The sequence below is a fragment of the Nematolebias whitei genome, chromosome 4, assembly GCF_014905685.2.
Source record: "Nematolebias whitei isolate Nwh7 chromosome 4, NemWhi1, whole genome shotgun sequence".
Lineage (NCBI taxonomy): Eukaryota > Metazoa > Chordata > Actinopteri > Cyprinodontiformes > Rivulidae > Nematolebias > Nematolebias whitei.
The window spans coordinates 6,964,846-6,984,678 of NC_056501.1; the positions used below are offsets into that span (position 1 = coordinate 6,964,846).

General features: G+C 42.1%; 1 protein-coding gene across 1 annotated transcript in view; it reads left to right on the top strand.

The window, feature by feature from the left end:
• Positions 1-196: 196 nt before the first annotated feature.
• The window catches only part of ppargc1b (peroxisome proliferator-activated receptor gamma, coactivator 1 beta), a 119,015-nt gene continuing 99,378 nt past the window's right edge, over positions 197-19,833 (top strand). Inside the window, exon 1 of the mRNA XM_037675167.1 lies at positions 197-302. Coding sequence (XP_037531095.1) covers positions 222-302 — 81 coding nt within the window. The 5' untranslated portion in view covers positions 197-221. The remainder of the gene's footprint in view (positions 303-19,833) is intronic.

The window sequence follows — 19,833 nt, forward strand, 5'->3', positions numbered from 1 at the left end:
TCTCTTTATAGGGCTCTGGTTCAATTCTCATTGAGCTGCGGGACTCCACACTTTGACCCCCTGGTGGTCCTGAGCCGGCTGTAAACAGCCGCAGGTCTTGTATGTGCGTGTCTTGGGGAGTAAATAGATGCGCCCCCTACAGGCGGCCTCCCTTCACTCCTCCTCCTCCTCCTCCTTCTATACTCTCCTCTCTGACTCCACGGCTCCTCATTCACTGGAAGATGGCGGACTGCGCTCCACTATTAGATGAGGAACTCTCGTCTTTCGTCTTCAGTTACCTGACAGAGAACTCCTGCAGCCAGGTAAGAGCCGGCCCGCAGAGCACGCGCTGGACTCCAGCCTTTGCGCACGGGGCCGGGCCGCTGCACGTCGCGGCTGGACGCGCGCGCTCTGCCCGCTTCACGCGAGCCTTTCTCGGCTTCTCAGCAGCATCTCGCCGGCACCGCTCGAACAGGCTGTCTTGGGTCTGCACGCATGTGTGTGCGTGCGTGCGTGTGCGTGGCGAGGGGTTGATCCACTATGACTTGATGTCTGGCTTTCACGTGTCTTTTAAGGAAATGTCATCAGCCACGGGATGAATGAGTTTTAAGGCTGAAAACGCAGAAATGTGTCGGGGCTGCGAGCGCCGCAGCACGCGCACGATCATTTGGTATTCCGAGGGGCGCTGTGGAAACTTTACACGCATTCTTCAGGGAAGTTTTAATTTCAGGGACTCGAGCACGTGGTGCGCCTGTTCACGCGTGAGGGTTCTTCTGACATCCTGAAACTGAAGCAGGAGTGCTCGGAGCCGAGCGACACGCACGCGTTCATGTGACATTTAGTTTGCTCGTCTCCCGGACGCACTTCTTTATTTTGATATTCCCTTTTTTCAGCTGCCCTCTTCTCTGGATGCAGTTTTGTTTCAGTACAGGCGGTCCAGAAGTTGACCAGCACCCACTCCACGACTCACTGAAGGTCCACTCATGATATTGTCTTCCACGAGGCAGTGTGGAAATGGAGGGGAGGCGGCAGCTGAGAAAGTTGTTTTTGCATTTTTGTAATAGTTCCTGCAGTCATGGGCCACGTGCCAACAATCCGACCCATGAACACAAACGCTGATACAATGAGATTAATCTTTAATTTGGGATTAGCGCAACATTAATAAAGCTGCCAGCAGCAGATGTTTATGTCCTTCAGAAACTCGGCAGTGGTCAGCAACATTTTCTGCATTATAAATAATAAAGCACTAGTTGGTTGAGTCATATTGCTTGAAGCACATTTTTCAGTGTTTGTTGCTGTTAACGCTGGTGCTGCTGCAGTTCTCCTCCCCGCCCATAGGTGTCAACGAAGAGCAGCCAATACAGCTATGAAAAGCTGTGACTGTACACACTAACTTTTGTCGTTTTGCACTGAATGTGTGCATGTTGAAACAAACCTGCTGCCGATTTTGAATCATTAAACACGTTTAATTGTATTCAGGAACCGATGCGTCTGGATTTAATCCCAAATACGCATCAGCGCACCACTGTTCTACCGACACGGTCTGCGAATCGATAGGTTAATCTTCACATCCCTGCTCTGAACCTAAACTGTCTGTGCACATAAAGCCCCTCCAGTGGGGATTGGGGGGGGGGGCATTCTATCATTGGAATAGAGCAGCCGCATCACCGCGTGTCATAATTGTGTCTTTGTGGTTGTTTTTGCACGGACTGCGGGGTTACGGCAGGATGTGATGACGCTCCGTTTCGTGTGGGAGGTGGTGCTGATGGTGGTGGATGCGATCTGTCACGGCTGATTGGCAGCTCGAGCAGGTTGGATCGGTGTGTGTGTGCGGTGGGATGCAGTGAGCCTGTGGGCTATTTATAAGCTGCAGCAGTGACGTGCCGCTGCCGAACGCACAAGCAGTCTGACAGATCGATGCGAGCAGGAAATAAGAGCCCGTTTTGTGGAATAAAACACCCCAAAACCTTATTTTTATGGCTGGTTATAATGCAGCACATCACTCAGCGATAATATACCTCTATTCCTGCTGGAGTTTATTACCTATGCCTTATAAAATGGCTTTATATTACAGTTTGGCAACACTATGTTCCATGTAGACTCCACTTCACCCCTTTATAAGTCTAAAATGTGTTCGCACTCAGTACAAAAATAGATGCGGTTGTACAATCCTTTGCAGGCGAGCATTAGTCAAACCAACAGGAGAGGAAAATAATCCTCAAGGTGTCTAGAACGTACTTCCATTAGGCAAAATGTGACCATAAAACAACGTCAAGCCGCGCCGCGTGGATCCAGGTGGGTCCAGAATGTCAATGCGGTAGAAGCGTGCAGCTCTCAGACCTGCTGCTGCTGCTGCTGCTGGTGTGGAAGGGAAAGGGTAAAGTGCGACAGGATCAAACTGTGCACCGGATCAGACTGAAACTCCTTCATGGTGTGTAGTCTGATAGGATTATCAATTCTACAACCGCCACAGTAACATGTTAATATTTACACATGGTTATTAGAGCAGGCGTGTGTGTGCGTGTGTGTGAGACACTCGCCCCTGCCGGCTGGTTTTTGTAGTACTCTATCCTCGTGACTGGCGTTACAGAACTGGCCTGCTGCAGTCATGTGAGTTTGTAGTGGAGGGAGGTGTTACTGTGACATAAAGGAAGGATGGGCAGTCCCTCCTTCTCCCCCCCCCCCCCCACTTCCAACATGTGACTTTTTCCTCTGCTCTTCCTTTCACACGTCTTTAGTTCACTCGCAGCCAACAAGCTCACTGCAGGTTTTATTTCTTGTCAGTTTCTCACATGTCTTGACCTACTTGGACACAGAACCGCCTGCGTTTTGTATTTTTATCCTGAACGAATGTCTGATTTTTGTTAATTTTCCGCAATATATATATAAAAAAAAAATTGAACAAATCTTTGTTTGTTTTTTCCTCAACCGCTGCCTATATTGTTGCTGTTCAGTAGGTTAGTGTCTCACCCCGATCAGGAATTGCCTGCGGGTGGAAGTAATAGTTTCCCGGAGGGATTGTAACGTCGGCGTTTGAAACATTTTTTATTGTGTAATATTCTTCACCGTGTCCTCAACAAGTTCGTGCAAAGGCTTGCTGCGATGCAGATGCTGCATTGTGCTTAAAAAAGATGTTTTTGACATCATTAGTGTTTTTTTTTTTTTTTTACACAAATCCCGTTCGCTGAAGTTAAGAAACAGTGATTTCACAATTATAGTCAAGATGTTTGGATAAGTCCTAAAAGATCGTTATCATGCCGTTTTGAAATTATTTGTGCAACAGCTCGTCTGCTCTTTCTGTTTGTGCTTTACAAATGTAGGTCAAAGTTCAAAGGTCTTTGCGGATCAGATATGTAATTGAGCTGAAAGTAAAACATTTTTTGGTGCTGCAAACTTTATACGGCTGAGATTTTACCAAGTTTCCCGTGCGAGTTGTGAAGAAAGACGCGTCTGCAGAGTCGTACCTGGAGTTCTTTTACAGTTGTGTCTCGGAAAAGGTTGATTGAAAAAGAAAAATGCACAAAGTTTCTAATTTCACATTCAAATTCCCTTATAGGCAATTGTTTTACAGTGTTTTTAGAAGTAAAATGCCGTTTCTGAATAGGTTTTGATGAATCAAAACATTTTACCAACACGACGGAAAAGTCACGACTTTACAAATATGGTCTAAACCATATGTGTCAAACTGAAGGCCCGGGGGCCAAATGTGGCCCTTGTAGACCTCTTATCTGGCCCTTAAGATGATATGTGAAACGTAAAATACTTTTATCCTTTGAATTTTTTCAGTAATCTTTGATTATGATGTTGAAAGCACAACAGAGAACATCAAATGAGACCAATCAAACTCTTGTTGAGGAACCTGTGACCAATACAATATGTTGGATATCCGATTTGAGTTAATGTAGATTCTGAAATTGGCCCTTAGTTTGACACAGGTTTTAATTTTGGCACCCTTTTGTAAGTGAGCTTGACACCCCTGGTCTAAACCGTCTGAAATCAAAGAATAATTACAACAGTTAAAATAATTCTTGAAGAACATTATCACTTTTTCTGAACGGTGACAATATTGGATTTTTGGCCGATATCCGATATGCCAATATGCTGATATGATAAAACTTATTTGGCCGATAACCAATACTGATTTTTTTCCCCTATACCCACTTACAGAGACTACACAGCTTTCTCTGCTGTGGAATTAAAATACTACATTATTCTGCATAGTCTTTGTCAATTTGACCTGCTACCAAATGCAGATGCCAAAAAGGGGCTGAAAATGATGTAATTCTTCAACTTGGATTATGTTTAATGTTAAATTTATTCCTGACATTTACTCTCTCTAGGCAGCACAGTGGCACAAATGGTAGAGCTACTTCCTCTCAGCGAGCAGGTTACCCTGATTCAAATACTGGTCAGGGGGCCTTTCTGGGTGGAGTTTGCATGTTATCTTTGTGCATGTTTTCTCCGTGTACTCCGGTTTCCTCCCACAGCCCAAAAACATGCATGTTAGACTGATCGGTAACTCTAAATTGTCTCTAGGTGTGAGTGACCGAGTGAATGGTTGTTTGTCTCATTTGTCTCTATGTGTCCCTGTGATGGACTGGAGACCTGTCCAGGGTGTACCCCGCCTCTCGCACAGTGATGGCTGGACATCCCCGCGACCCCAAAAGGAAGAAGTGGATAAAAGATAATGGATGGATGGATTTACTCTCTCTAACACAATGACAACACTTGGGAAAAGTGCAAATTTGTAAATTTTCACAAATCTAAACTCAACAGAGCACGTGGTGTCATAACGTTGTACTGGCGCTTCAAGCATCCTTGTCACTGGGTTGTCATACAAAAACAGCACCTCATATATATATATATATATTCATATATTTATATATATAAAATATATATGTATATATATAAAGCACCTTTCATATTGGTGAGTTATTTTGATAGAATGGCCGATGTCCAATATTTAACTTTTTCGCTAATATCGGCTGATACCTATACCATGCTGATAAAATTGTGCTTCCTTAGTTGGTGTTATGCTTTTGTTAAATATGGTTATTAGCAAAGTTTATTTATAAACTTGTTGGGGTCACAAGCCTTGGTCACTAATAATTTCCTTTCTTGCGTTTTGACATTTAAGTTTTAGATTCTCATCTGAGGAACTTTCTTGGTTCAAACTGAACAGCTTTAAACTCGAGGACGCTAGAAGACATCAACGTTTAGATTTTGGACAGAGAAGATTGATCAATTGAAAGTGGTGTGGAATAACAAGAAAGATTAACATTCCAACAATTTTCAGTCAGGTCATCTGGACAGTTTCTTTTTGTGCTGAAACGTTTCACCTTCCATCCTGAAAGCTTCATCAGTCAAGGAAACACACAACACAAAACTGATTCTTCCCCCAAACAGCTTATTCCAAAGTGGAACAAACCAGTTATGTTGGTGCTAAGATGGTGTCTTTGGCACGCCCCCTCCTGTGGTGCCGGCCCTCTTCCTCGTCGACAGTCATGTCAAACTGGTTCAAAACAAAAAAAGATCAACATTAAACAGGAATTGTTCTTGCAAGGTTTAGCTGTACATCAACAATGCAGGTTTAACTTGAATCCCTGCAGTTTCACTCCATTTTGGACCTTTATCCATGTGGACCAGACAAACAAAGACTGATGAGCCTCAGGAGGGAGGGGAATAAAATCGATTTCATGTCAATTCAATTTGGAATGATAGAGCAATGCATTGCAGTTTTCAAGCTTAAACTTAAATAAAGTGTTTTCAAAAAGCAGTTAAGGAAGCGTGTTTTTGTCTTGGGGCAGCTGTGGCTGAGTGGTTAGAGCGATCGTCCTCCAATGGGAGAGTTGGGTGTTCGATTCCATTAGCAGTCACATGTTGAAGTGTCCGTGGGCAAGACACTGAACCCCTCTTTGCCTCTGATGTGTGTCCCACTGGTGTGTGAATGTGATCTAAAGCTCTGGTTTATCTTTGTAGAGATGTAGAGCGCTATGAATGTGTGTGTGGAGGTAAATGAGAGCACAGGTTGTGCTTTGAGTAGCTTTATTAGATAGAAAGGTGTTAAATAAGTACGGTCCATTTCCCATTTAAGAAAAGTCTAAATAAAAAAAACTCATAATGTCCTGAATAATTAAGAATCCACACTAATTTTAGTAAACAAATGATCTGCCATTATCTAAGCACAAAGCTGAAAACTTAATAACCTGTTTTGATCATTGGGTTTGGAGTTGGTATTTCTAAAAAAAAAAAAAAAAGGCCTTCCTCAGTATAATAATGTCTTGTTCATTAAGTCGCCATCCTGCGCTGCGCTTGAATTCTAAACACAAAGCTCATACTATGCGATGAAAAACTCTCCGGTTTCCTGCCACATGGCTGAACCCAACGAGAGCTCGTTTCAGATTGCAGATGGCCTCCCAAACGTCTCTGTGGTAATCATTGACTGGGCGTCCAGGGTCGCGCTCGGTCCGCTCAGGGGATTGACTCTTGGAAGATCAGTCCGACTTAACGTCAGTATCCACGTCCTGCTTTGGCAGGACACAACCGACCACGGGACGCACGCTGGTAAAACATTAGCCACGCCAACTTTGTTCCAATACAAAGAAAGTCACATGCAAACAGAGAGTTTTCCAGTGAGGGAAGGTGAATTCAAAAACGTTTCCGTTTAAAATGTGGCAGACATCAGTCATTAACTTTGGCCACTGGCAGCATGTGCTTAGAAGTGCACTTTTTTAGGGTCAAATCATTTTTCAACAAGATAAGTACAAATAGTTGCACTAACGGGACCTTAAATTTCACTGGAGAACATGTTCTTCCCACAAAGATGGGTTGGTATCCACAAAATGTCCTAATGGCAGAGAAGAAAAGACACTTTTGTTTTTACATCTAAGGTTGATTCTTAAAACTCTATTTTGCTTATTTATTTCATTACGATTTAATTTAAACCTTGTTGATTTTAAGGTCTACAGTAACAAGGACGCTCAGCCCGAGCAGTCGATGTTCATAGACCGTAGCTCAACAATTTCCCACAAAGTTACACTGTTTTTTATTCTTTGTCTATCCTTAAGCCATCACCATCTTTATGGCACAGATTGATAAAGGTTTTTGTCATTTTGGTGCTGCGGCGTCGCCTTGAATGTTTCAGTCAGCAACTTTGGTACTGTAACCACGATGCCTCAGCGGACGTGAATTTGCTCCTTTCAGCTCTCATCCCCGGCTATCAGGTGATGCTATCCCATTTCAGATAGGAAGTCGCACAGTCCCCTACTAAACACATTATGGCAGATATCTGCACTTAGTCTAGAAGGATGGATCTGCAGGGATAGATGGTTTTATTCACCCAAACCTGAAGTGTTAAAATGATCATTTCTCCATGATTTTCATTTAAACGAAACCATTTTTATTTCTGATTTATCCGTTTAACTGTTCATTTATATGATTTGTAATCTTTTTAGCCTTTCTTCAAGTAGGCCAATAAATACCATTTAAACAGATTTGCAACTGAGATGAGTTTAGGCTCCAGACAGCCAAGTAGGTGAGCAGACAGACAGGAGTGTATATATATCAAGGCTTTAGAGATCCTCCCAGGACTGATGGGTGCAGGTGTTATTGGCAGTGACTGGGATTTGCGTTGACAGACAGACGCCCTCCCTCGGACTCTTACCTCCTCTGCTCACTGCTTGAGGTTTGCAGTCGTGTCTGTTTGGTGGATTTGTGTCCGTCGGCCTGCCTTTCATCAGTCGTCCGTTCTGTTTCTCCGTTTCTCCTCGTCTGTGCGAGTCGTGATGTGCAGTGCTGCAGTGCAATGTGTTCAGCCATGTCCAGCTATCACTGTGCGAGAGGCAGGGGGGGGACACCCTGGACAGGTCTCCAGTCCATCACAGGGACACGTAGAGACAAACCACCATCCACTCTCTCACTCACACCTATTTAGAATTACCAATCAGCCTAACATGCATGTTTTTGCTATGTGAACCGGAGTAGCCAGAGAAAACCCACACATGCACAGAGAGAACATGCAAACTCCACCCAGAAATATCCCATGCCGGGAATTTGAGCCGACAACCTTCTCGCCGAGAGGCAGCAGCTCTACCAACTGAGCCACCGTGCCGCCCTGTGCAGTTCATTATCTAAAAAAATGACATTATGTAAACCGTGTTTTTGTGGTTGCGTGTGTGTGTGTGTGAGACTTCTTTGCGGTTGTCAGTGTGTGTTTTGGGAATATGGTTGCTTCCTCTCAAATCCCTCCGAGGTTCATCAGACATCCGGCAGAGACGCGCACGGCCTGTTGCTGTGTCAGTAGGCGAGGCTCGTAAACTGTGTGTGTGCGCTCGTCTTTCAGCGTGTCACGTGCTTCTGTTGCTAGCTAACGTGTTAGCAGAGGCAGGTGAGCGGGGGGCACTCAATAATTAATTACCCTGCGGTTCATCAGCTGCTCACTCTGACTTTTCTTGGCATCATGACTGACGCTCGTGCACGCACGCTCACATTAGACTGCACAGTGCTCGCTGAACGGCAGTCATGATTTCAACACCCAGAACTGAGGCAATAATTCACCCAACGCTTTTCTTTGACAAACCATTCAACAAAAATTGACTTCGTCGTTCAATATTCATCATTTCCTGTTATTGATAAAGGGATTATCGGTCAAAACGTTGCTGCCGCAGCCTTTTATGGACTTTATTCCAGCACCAAATCGTCTGAAGTTTTGCGTACATCGGCAACGTTTCAACTGTTAAATTGGTAGAGTCGGACCGATCACGGATTTTACGGATCGCTGATTAAAAATGTCGTGTTCATTAATAATTTTCTTTTCAGCAATGCATTAACCAAACTGTTTAATGACTTACCTTTAAGACACCACCTGACTGTCTGATTAACACAACCGAGATTCTTATCGCAGCCGTCGAAGCTGCTCCGTTGGATTAAAAGCAGTCACGGCACCATTTCAGAATGACCACAGCTGTGTTTGTTCCGTTTGTTAAATTATTATATTTCCAACTGGGCCGAAATGGTTAGACGTGTATGAAGATGCTGACTTGTCTGTGACCTATTTTTCTGTGGGGCTCTAGCTTGTGCGTTGTGACTAATTTCTCCTCTAAAGCTTTAATTCTATGTTTGGCTCCTCTGTGTGGGTTTCACTTTATGTTATTCAGTTCATTTTCTCACACTCGGGGCTCGCAGTGTCCCAGCGCTCGCTCTCAAATGCAGAATGTAGAAATCAAAGTCTAGGCGTAGGGGTACAGCTGTTTGCGTTGCCTGAATAAGTTTGGCTCCTGGTAATATGTAGCTACATCTTCTCTTAATGTCACTGGGTATCGGCTCGATGCAACAAATCTTTCTGCTGATTAAAACATGGCAGAGATGATTTCATCAGGACCTGTAGACACAGAGGGGTGATCCGATTATTGCTTAAGCACCACACTCATTAAGTCTTTGCTCACATTTATGGAACATTAAAATGGTTTATTTATCAGTTATGATCAACTGCATCTTTTTTCAACAGAGCACAGTTAGACTCTTGGGCAATACTCACCTTTAGCCCAGTTTTCAAACAGGGATCAACAGGACCAGCAAACCCTTATAGACCCTACGTCAGGGGTGACCTATACGTTGATCTCCATCTACCGGTCGATCTCAGAGGTATTATACGGTGGCCCTGAGGTGTAAAGGGACAACATTTGGAAAAAACTGAATTACATTTGAAAAAACAGATTTACTTTAGAAAAAAAACAAAACATAATTATTTTAGAAAAAAATGAATTACATTAAGCCAAAGGGGAAGTGGCTGGAATCACATTTGAAAAAAACAGAATCACATTTGAAAAAAACAGAATCACATTTGAAAAAAAACAGAATCACATTTGAAAAAAACGGAATCACATTTGAAAAAAATGGAATTACATTAGAAAAAACGGAATTACATTAGACAAAAAAAATTACTTTAGAAAAACAGAATTACATTAGAAAAAAAAAAAACAGAATTACTTTAGAAAAAACAGAATTATATTAAGCCCAAGCGGAAGTGGCCGGAATCACATTTGAAAAAACAGAATCACATTACAAAAAAACGGAATCACATTAGAAAAGACAGAATTACATTTGAAAAAAAAAACAGAATTACTTTAGAAAAAACGAAATTACATTTGGGTGGCGCAACTGGTAGAGCTGCTGCCTCTCCGCGAACAGGACCCTGGTCCAAATCCTGGTCCAGGGGCCTTTTTGGGTGGAGTTTGCATGTTCTCTCCATGCATGCATGGGTTTTCTCCGGGTGCTCCGGTTTCCTCCCACAGACCAAAAACATGCATGTTAGTCTGATTGGTAACTCTAAATTGTCCCTAGGTGTGAGTGAGAGTGAATGGTGGTTTGTCTCATTTGTCTCTATCTGGCCCTGTGATGGACTTGTGACCCGTCCAGGGTGTCCCCCGACCCTCGCACAGTGATTGCTGGACATGGGCACCGGCGACCCCCGTGACCCAGAATGGAATAAGCGGGTAAAGATAATGGATGGATGGAATTACATTTGAAAGAAACAGACATTATGATTTTCGAATGTAATTCAGTTTTATCTAATGTGATTCTGTTTTTTTCCAATGGGATTTACAATTCTGGCAACCCAACTGGTGTTGAAACTACAGCATTTTCTTGTAAACCGACTGATTTTTTGTTTATTACTCCCAATAAACATTGAAAAAAAAACGCAAGTTTCCAGAGGTTGTTCTCGTGTAAACAGGGTCTTATAGCAGGTAGATCACTTTGACTTGGTCATGTTAAAAGTAGCTCCATGCTGAAAAAGTCTGGACACTCCTGCCCTGCATGGTTGAGGGCAAGGCACAGAAACTGGTGTGAACCTGGTTTCTGCTTCTCTTGCAGTTTTGCTTTTTAATAACCTTTAATTTTTATTTTACATCTCGCTCTCTACCTCACACATAATGGTTGACTTTAATCTACGATTTAGATTTATTTGTCACAGTGTGGCATCTTATTTGATACGACAGTTCAAGCACTGATGTGATTCCCATTGAATAAACGCTTTACGGCTAACGGGAAGACGGAGCGTCACAATTCACACCGCCGGCGTAAAACTGGGAACTGTTGTAGAATCTCTAAATTCAGTTTGCGTCCCATCTTGCTTCCACGCAGCAGGATTTTCAAACGCTTTGTCATGCCCTGAGGTGAGGAGGCACTCAACCGAGCAAAGTGTCCAACGCACACGATGACTGTGTGTATGGTAGTGGGGGGTAACGAGAACGAAGACGAAGAGTGGCGTCAAAATGCCACTCGAAGGAGACAACAGGAAGCGAGGTTCTTATTAGGTATTCCTCGACTGCCGCCCTAATTTATATGAAAATCTATTCGGATTGTCGCCGTGTTCCGGGTTGTTGCTGCTGTGACTCAAACCAGAGCGAGAAGTGAAGATGTAAATTTCTCCTCCAGCTCTTCTCTTCTCCCTCTCTCAGTCGAAGCTACGATTAGTTGTTTAAATACTGATTATGCCTTTTTTCAGTCAACGCTGTGATTCACATGTATCTCCTCTCATCACACCCTTTCATTTAACGTTCTTTAAAGTGATTTATTTTAAATTTATGGCACATTCAAATGCACCTCAGAGGATTTGGTTATTTATGGTTTAATCACTGCAAGAGAGCAGGTCCAGCATTTGGTCAGATCAGCTAATTGAATGAATATGCTGCTGTGTGAGGCTGGAATGAAATAATAATAATAATAAAAAAAGAAAATGCAGCTTCAGAAATGTCCTTGTAGCAAGGGCCCTAATTTATCATTAAGTTAAATTACAACTATTTGGATAATTGAATAATCTTTGAGGTCACTGAAGTCATTCCCCCTGAATATATCATTTTGCAGCTTTTCTCTGTGAATGAAAGCCTCGAGGAGTTCGTTTCTAACTCACAAATGACTGATTAGACAAATAAATGAATCTTCAGTCACTTATGATTGAATTTAATCGCATCTGCAATGTTAGAAATTGGAAAATTAAACTGTTCTTTGCAGATTTTATTGTCTCAAATCCATTTCTTGACCACCAAGCTTATGACTGTATCGTGTTCATGAGACATTGAACTGAAAAAGAACAATCTAATTAAAAACATCTAGTTTCCTTACATTTACAGACAGTTTTATTTTCCTTAAGAAACATTTGGAGACTTAAGAACGAAGGAGGTCCTACCAGGAACCCAAAAGTAAATGTTGGTTTTGTGAAGCCATCAATGTTCTGCAACTTTTTTTGTTGCACTTATAGTTAAAGGTTGCTTGAATGACTTTGTGTTGACACCATAGTATTTACAAAATGTTTGTGTTTTTGCCTCAGATGATCAATGAAATGGCCTCGTGTCGTAAAGATCCATTCTTGAGTTCTTGCTCGGTGCCACGCTGGGGCGAAGGCGGAGAGTCTGTAGACATTTCATAATTTGCTTTTGAATTCTTGGACGATGTTCTTGCAATTGTTTGGTTTTGCATGGAAACTAAATCAAAGGCATGCCACAAAATGATCGCCGTTTTAAATTACAACGTTTTGGCAATAAGAAGCAATAAATAAAAAAAACAAAAGAAAAATAATATTGTAGTCAGTGACAAATACATATTTAAATTAAGTTGAGGGAAATTTATTTAGCACCTCCTGTACCTGTGTGCAGCCCACGCTGCAGGATAAGCTTCCTCCTGCAGCTGAACAGCTGTTCTCCTGTAGAACAGAAAAAAGGGGTGTGGCCAAGAACGCTTGCAGGTGTCTGAGAGCAGCAGAGACAGTGAGGGAAATCATGACAATCTGTGCTTTTTCAGAGCGTTTAGAGTTTAGAAACATTGTTTAGAATATTGTAAGAGTGTGGGATGGATTTAAAACACCATATTTATATATATATATATATATCACTCATGTTAATTTCCTCTCATATTTAAGGCGTCTCTTTATTAAACAGATTTGTTGAAGTTTGTGTGTATAAATGCTACTTGACCTCATCAAACCGTTATTGTAAATTTATATTTTAACACAACTGCCCTGCTGGCTGTATTGATGGTGTCAACATAAGTGAGGCTGTCATTTTTTTTGCACACACAGAGTGTCACATACTGTAGATTTGCACAACACCTGAGGGAGATGGGAAGGAGGTGAAGGAGAGGGAATCCAATCTCGCCCTGCTGCTCAGGGCTTTGTAGTTTGGCAAGAGCTAGCTGGCTGCCCTATTTTATAAAAGCTCTCCTGTTCTGCTGCCTGATTTATTATGGGCCAGCCACCTGGGATATGTCTTATTTTAAAGCAAAAAGAGCACACCAAGGGTTATGTCTCTGTCCAAAGTCCGAGATGAGAAGACGCTGGTTATCCTCTAATGCTGGAAGATGTAAGAACTGCATAAGAAATGCACACGTAGCCAAAATTTATACACCAGCATGCCTTTTCCCCTCAATAATCCACTGGTCTTGCAGGATTAATGTATGTGATTATGACTCGTGCTCCACAACTTCAGGGATTACAAGGTGCTTGCTGGGGTAATGCCACCCTGCGGCTTCTCTAAACAGTTTGTCTGCTGTACTGGAGGGGCGATGATGCAACGGCAGTGCACACTTTGTTGTATTTATCATTACTTTGCTAGAAGGTGTGCAGACCTGAAGTTACTCACAGTGCTACGAGTGGTTTTATTGGTGGTACAGAAGTAGAGTTGGCGGTGATAAGTCAGGAAGCTGCAGCTGTAGAAGCTGTCTGTGCGTGAAGCCACCAAGAGTCGAGACATTTTGAACCAGCGTGTGTTATAAAGCTCACCTCTGGTCAAGAATAATCACTTTTCAAAATGTGTATTATTTTCTTAATCCCATGATGGGAGTGCTGGTGCAGAATTGTTGGTGGAAAAGGCGAAACACCTGCCTCCACCCTCATTTGCCCCACTCTGGACCCTTGAGCAAGGCACTTAATCCACACCGTCTGCTCCCATTGAGTCCTCACGACTCAATGAGGTTGAATAAACAAAGAAAATGTACATTTGTAGGCAACCAATGAGGCGGAAGAAATTGTAAAAAAAAAAAAAAAATCATATTTAGCAAATAATAAGGTAAGTTAGTGTGAGTTGTGCCTCACAGACAGATTATAATCTCAACATGTGCAGTTTGCAATTAAAAAACATTGTTTTGGAAATACAGCGTTTAGGCCTCAGTTTGTTTAGCTCCTTGGAAAAGAACATGGCTTTGATTAAAAAAAAAAAAAAAGAAGTAGTTTGAATTTATGTAATTTAATGGCTTTAACGGCTTTAATATCACATTTTTGCAAGAATCATCAGCAAAACCTTTAAAGGTTAACCCTAACCATATAAAGGTTGTAAACTGTATTCGTATTGCGTTACTACTCTTAATATATCCATCCAACATTATAGGATGTTTTTCTGATTCCTGGACAAGGTGCCTTTGCTCTCCAGCTCCTTCTATTCTTTTAACAAATCATCCTTTCTCGTGAATCCCAGGGAAGATTTCCTGCAGGAGCAAGCAGCGGTGATCATACCCGTCATAACGCCTCTCGTTCTTGGTTTTAGGAGCTGGACACCTAAACCGTTACAGCCTCGACAGAGTGGCTGTTGAATTATCTCAACTGTTGAGTGCACTGCACCGACAAAGAGACGGAGATACAGAAAGTTTTTGTTGCACTGTGTGCGTGCGTGTGAGAGAGAGAGAGATAGAAAGAGGGAGCGATCTCAAGGGGTTTAAATTAGGGAAAAGGTTAAAGGAAATTTCCATGAGATGGTGCACGGGGAGCTCAGGGACAAAAGGACACACGCTTGCATGAAAGCCAGCATGGCATGTGGCAACCATGTGCCAGGGGAAGGCAAGCACCGGCTGGTGAACATGCACCTTAACGCTGTCAGTGCAGTGTGTTACTGGTTATGGTTCAGTACAGGACCACACTCACTCATGCAGTTTGTGTTACTCCACTTTAAACGCAGTTTATTTTTAGATTTTACTTTGATGCTCCTTCAGATAAAGCACGTCGTAATGTGTGCCTGCTTCTGTGTGTGCGTTACAGCAGGGAGCGACTGTTATAAATAGAGCGCTTGGCTCGTATGTTCACTCCTCACTGTCTCACCACACACACTTGACTTGTGTACAATCTCGAGTTCGGTCGTAATTACCGAAGGATCTCCGTGAGGCTCAGATGGTGAATAAATGACATTATCAATTACAAGCTTCAGAGAAACTGTCAGCTAATGCGGTAACTCGTCAGGACTTAATAAACTGCAGCTCTGTTGGAGTCTAAAATGTAATCACTCTGATTTTGTGATGTGTTCCCCGATAATCTGATGTAATTTCACCAATAATTCTTAATGGGGGGGGCGGCACGGTGGCGCAGTTGGTAGAGCTGCCGCCTCTCAGTGAGAAGGTTGCTGGATCTAATCCCAGCCAGGGGCCTTTCGGTGTGCAATTTGTATGTTCTCTCCGTGCATGCATGTTTATTTTTTGTGGGGGTAGAGCAGTCCCTCGATTATGGCGGGGGGTTACGTTCCAGACACCACCGCTAGGCCTGTCGCAATAAACAATAAATCAATTAATTGCATGATAAATGAAAATTATCAACCTAATTTTCATTTATCGGCTTTATCATTTCTTTGTGTCTTTCTCTTTCTACTGAAGACATTGGATGACAATAGGCTCAACTCTGGTGCTCTTCACTGACCTTTTCTCTTTTTTCTTTAAAATCTGTTTTAACGATCCAAAATCGCATTTTTGGATCGCTAAAAGCAGCTAAGCTGAGAAGCTAAGCTACGAGCTAAGCTAACAGGCCGACCTCAGAGAAAAAAACAAACTCCATCTTGTCAAAGCTCCAAAGCGCCTCCCTCCCATTTTTCTTAGAGACACGCTGCTCGCTCCCTCAGTATTCATCCTTTGGTTCAAACAGTCTTATACTGCCACCTGGTGGTAAAAAAGGTACTACATGCAAAACAAATTAAGAAGATAAAAACATTTCTTCTTAAATTTGACAATAATTACTAATTATTGTCAAATTTCGAACAATATTACAGTATCTGTTATCGCAATATTATTGTTTATCGCAATAATTTCTAGGACAATTAATTGCTCAGCAAAATTTGTTATCGTGACAGGCCTAACCACCGCGATACGTGAAAATCTGCAAAGTAGAAACACTATATTTATTTTAGTATTTATTTATATTTTAAGGCTTTATAAACCCTTCCCACACTCTTGCATTGTTCTAAACTCTTAGACCTACATCATTTTAACAACATACGCTGTATATGTACCAGGCAGTACTGCATAATTTTATATGGGTACTCACCAGCTCTGCAGAACAGCAGCTCGGTTCCGGTTTTGCAGACCTACCCTGCAGCGATGAAGCCCACCACCCCGTCCAGGTTGATGTGCACGTGGATAATTGAGCTTCAGAAAGCTTCAGGATTATTTGCAACTTTCCTGCCAGTTCTGTGAGCTTTATAGTTGAACTGTTACTTCTTCTTATTTTATGTTGCTAAATTTTCCCTCCATTTCAGCAGAAAGCAGCAGCCAGAACCACTGTTGGCTTCTGGGTAGTGTAGTTCTTTTGACTGGTGTTACAATGTCGGCTTATTGAAAGAAAACTACAAAATGGCGACGCATGTCAGAAGTATTTTTTTACGTTAACTTTTGATCCCGTGCCGTCCCAATCACGTGAGTAATATTAAAGTTGACAATTGTGTGTCAGGTACAATCTTACGTTGAAAAACCGCAACAAAGGAAGTTTGCAAAAGTCGAACCGCAAAGTAGCGAGGGACTACTGTACTCCAGTTTCCTCCCACAGATCAAAAACATGCATGTTAGGCTGATTGGTATATCTAAATTGTTCCTAGGTGAGAGAGGGAGAGAGGGGAAGGTTGTTTGTCTTGTTTGTCTCTGCGTCCCTGTGATGGACTGGAGACCTGTCCACGGTGTCCCCTTTCTCTTGCACAATGACTTTGCTGGATATGGGCACCAGTGACCCCCGCAACCTGAAAAGGAAGAGACGAGTAAAGATGATGGATGGATAATGGTGAACAAATTGGAGGGAGTTGTGGCTCAGGAGGCTCGGGAAGAGCATAGGCATGAAAAGTTTTGGTATATCTGTGTGTGTGTGTGTTGCGGCTGGGTTTGTTGTTAGCATGCAGGCTCCTACCTGCATTTAGCTGAGGTACTTAGAGAGAAGGGTGAGGCCAGTAACGTCCTCTGGGATGCAGATACAAACACGTTGGTACACACACGTCAGCATTGTGTTAGAAGTGGCATGTGAGCACACGCTACCAGTAAAAACAGCCGTCCCGCTTCTTGTTTTCAGTTGGAAATTTTCCACTTCCTCCCACATTTGCGTCTTCCCAATTCTTTTCTCTGGCGTAATTGGCTGTTATCAGAACTTTTCCTCGCCTCCCTCGCCGCTCATTCATCCACCTCTCGCTCAGTGACCTACATCCCAAAGGCCGCTTAGGCTTGCGTGACCAGATCTCAGCGCCGTGGTGATATAGCGTTGCACACACACTGCTTATGAATCCACCCCTGCACACTCAAGCTCACTCTTGCACACGATGGAATTGTTTGCCATGCATAAAAAAGTGTAGACTTTTCCCCCTGGCGCTGTGCAATCAACCCAAACCAGCAACTTGACTGAGTGCTGCGATGGAAATAACAACCTCTGCAATCACCTTCAGAGTTGAATGTAATGAAATGAGCCTCACATATAAGCTTCCTTAAACAGATTAGAATCATGAAGTTGCAATTTTGTATCGTTCACTACACAAATGTATAAACTACCTCTTTGTGATAAGAAATATTAGAGGTGTGCATTTGAATAATATAAAGTGTCATTGTTTTGCATGTGTGCTGAGTCAGCATTCTCACTCCTGTTTCCCTGTTTAAAGTTTCTTTTGTATTTTTTTCAGCATCTCTGCTCTGACACACTGCATTGCTGCAAAAAAAAGCAATGTTTTTCACTCCATTTGAGTTTTTTTTTATATTTAGCATCTTTGTCGTTGAATAGACCATCTTTAGACAACTTTAAATCCACCCGCGCTCCTGTGATGCTGCAGCGACTGATCCAGAAACTTTCCTTTTTACTTCGACGTGAATCACGTTTTATCAGCACAAGTGCAACAAGCCTCCGGGGAGCGTCGGAGTGGGTTTAATGAGGAAATGATTTCTAATCAGCTCTGACTTTTTAATAATGTGGTGCAGTCCCTCTCTGCCTGTCGATAGCCTGTGAATATCTGATCTCCATCAACAGATTAGAAAATGAGCAGCGTCTTGCTGATTGCACTAAGACAAATATTGACACACCCCTGCTGAGTTGTGCAGTACCTTCCTCCTTATTGTTTCTCTCTCACTCTGCCAGGAATGTTACTATTGTTGGGTCATCGTCAACATTCTTTTATGATGAGTGTTACGTGTATTTGTTAAAACACGTCAGGAGTCGTGTTTTGGAGCGCCTATCCTTCCTGCTTATTTCAGAACGTTAGCAGTTTCATAATTCTTCAGCGTTTTCCTGGTTCAAACTAGCAGACTGCATCAGTGCTTTAATGCTGCTTTGCTGAGGAAACGTAGCTTTCATCTTTGATTTGTGGTTTTCCAGCATTGTCACATGAACACATCATCAAGTTATTGCGTTTATTCCACGGAATTCTGACCGTTTTTGTCATATTTCACTACAGTATGAAAAGACTGAGGTTAAGCCAGAAGAATGGAATATTCTACATTTTTTATATCACTTTAACGAGGTTATATTTTTGTGTCAGTGCCTTAAAATGCAGAATATTTGTCATGCAGACTTTTTGTTTTAAAGGACTTGAAGGACAAACATTTTCCTTGTGTCTAAGTATACAAAGTAAATTGATGTGCTGTGTAAGAGTAAGTTATTCAGAAAACATCACTAAGCATTTTAAAACTGTATTATAGCAGTAAAATAAAAGTGGCATTATAATTTCAACAAAAATGCTATTATCTTGATTTCCATGTTTTCATGTTCACATTTTGAACCGTCATGTTTTCATGCTCCTAAATTCCCCCATTTGGGTTTCCTGCCACACTCCAAAATGATGAGTGTTAATTAAATTGGAGCCATTTATAGCTAAACTAGCAGCCTGTAGAGGGTCAGCTCAGTCTTGGTGGCTCGGATCCTTTAGTCCTGCACAGAATAATCCAGTCGAGGTGATGGATGTCTGCATGGACTAACGGTGGCAGAATGGTAGCTGTGTATTTATTATGCTACCTACTTTCACCTTTTGGTAAAAAGCTAGCCACTTTAGGATTTTTTCATAAAACTTCTTAATATATGACATTTCTGGAGATGCAAAAGTCAACTAGTAGGTTCAGGAAGGGGTTTGATGATACGTCAAATAAATATAAAATGATGTCTTCTGCAACAAATATGTAATAAAGGCTGTTTGAGTCACATTATAAAGAACAATAACATGCATGGCTTGCTGCATGAGTCACAGTATTTTACTGTTTAGGATGCAAGTACATATTGGGATTAAACAATTTACAAAGTACAGCTGGAATTTAGATAATTTAGGAAACTTTGACGAACTTTGTTTGTTGCTGTCAAAACAGAAGTTTATTAAAGAATATTTTGTTAAACTGTGTGGAAACATGATGCTAAATCAGGTGTTACAACAGTGTGTGATGGAGGATCACCAAGCCAAACAAGATATTTGTGTTTGAGTTCAACTTCAGGAATCTTTATTATCTCCAAGAGGTAATTTAGTTCACAGTCAATTGGCACAAAACATCCATACTAGACAAGACATTGAGACATTAAAATAACAGAACAGTAGTCCCTCGTTTATCACAGAGGATCCGCACCCTGAAGCCCTGCGATTAGTGAAAAACCGCAAAGTAGGA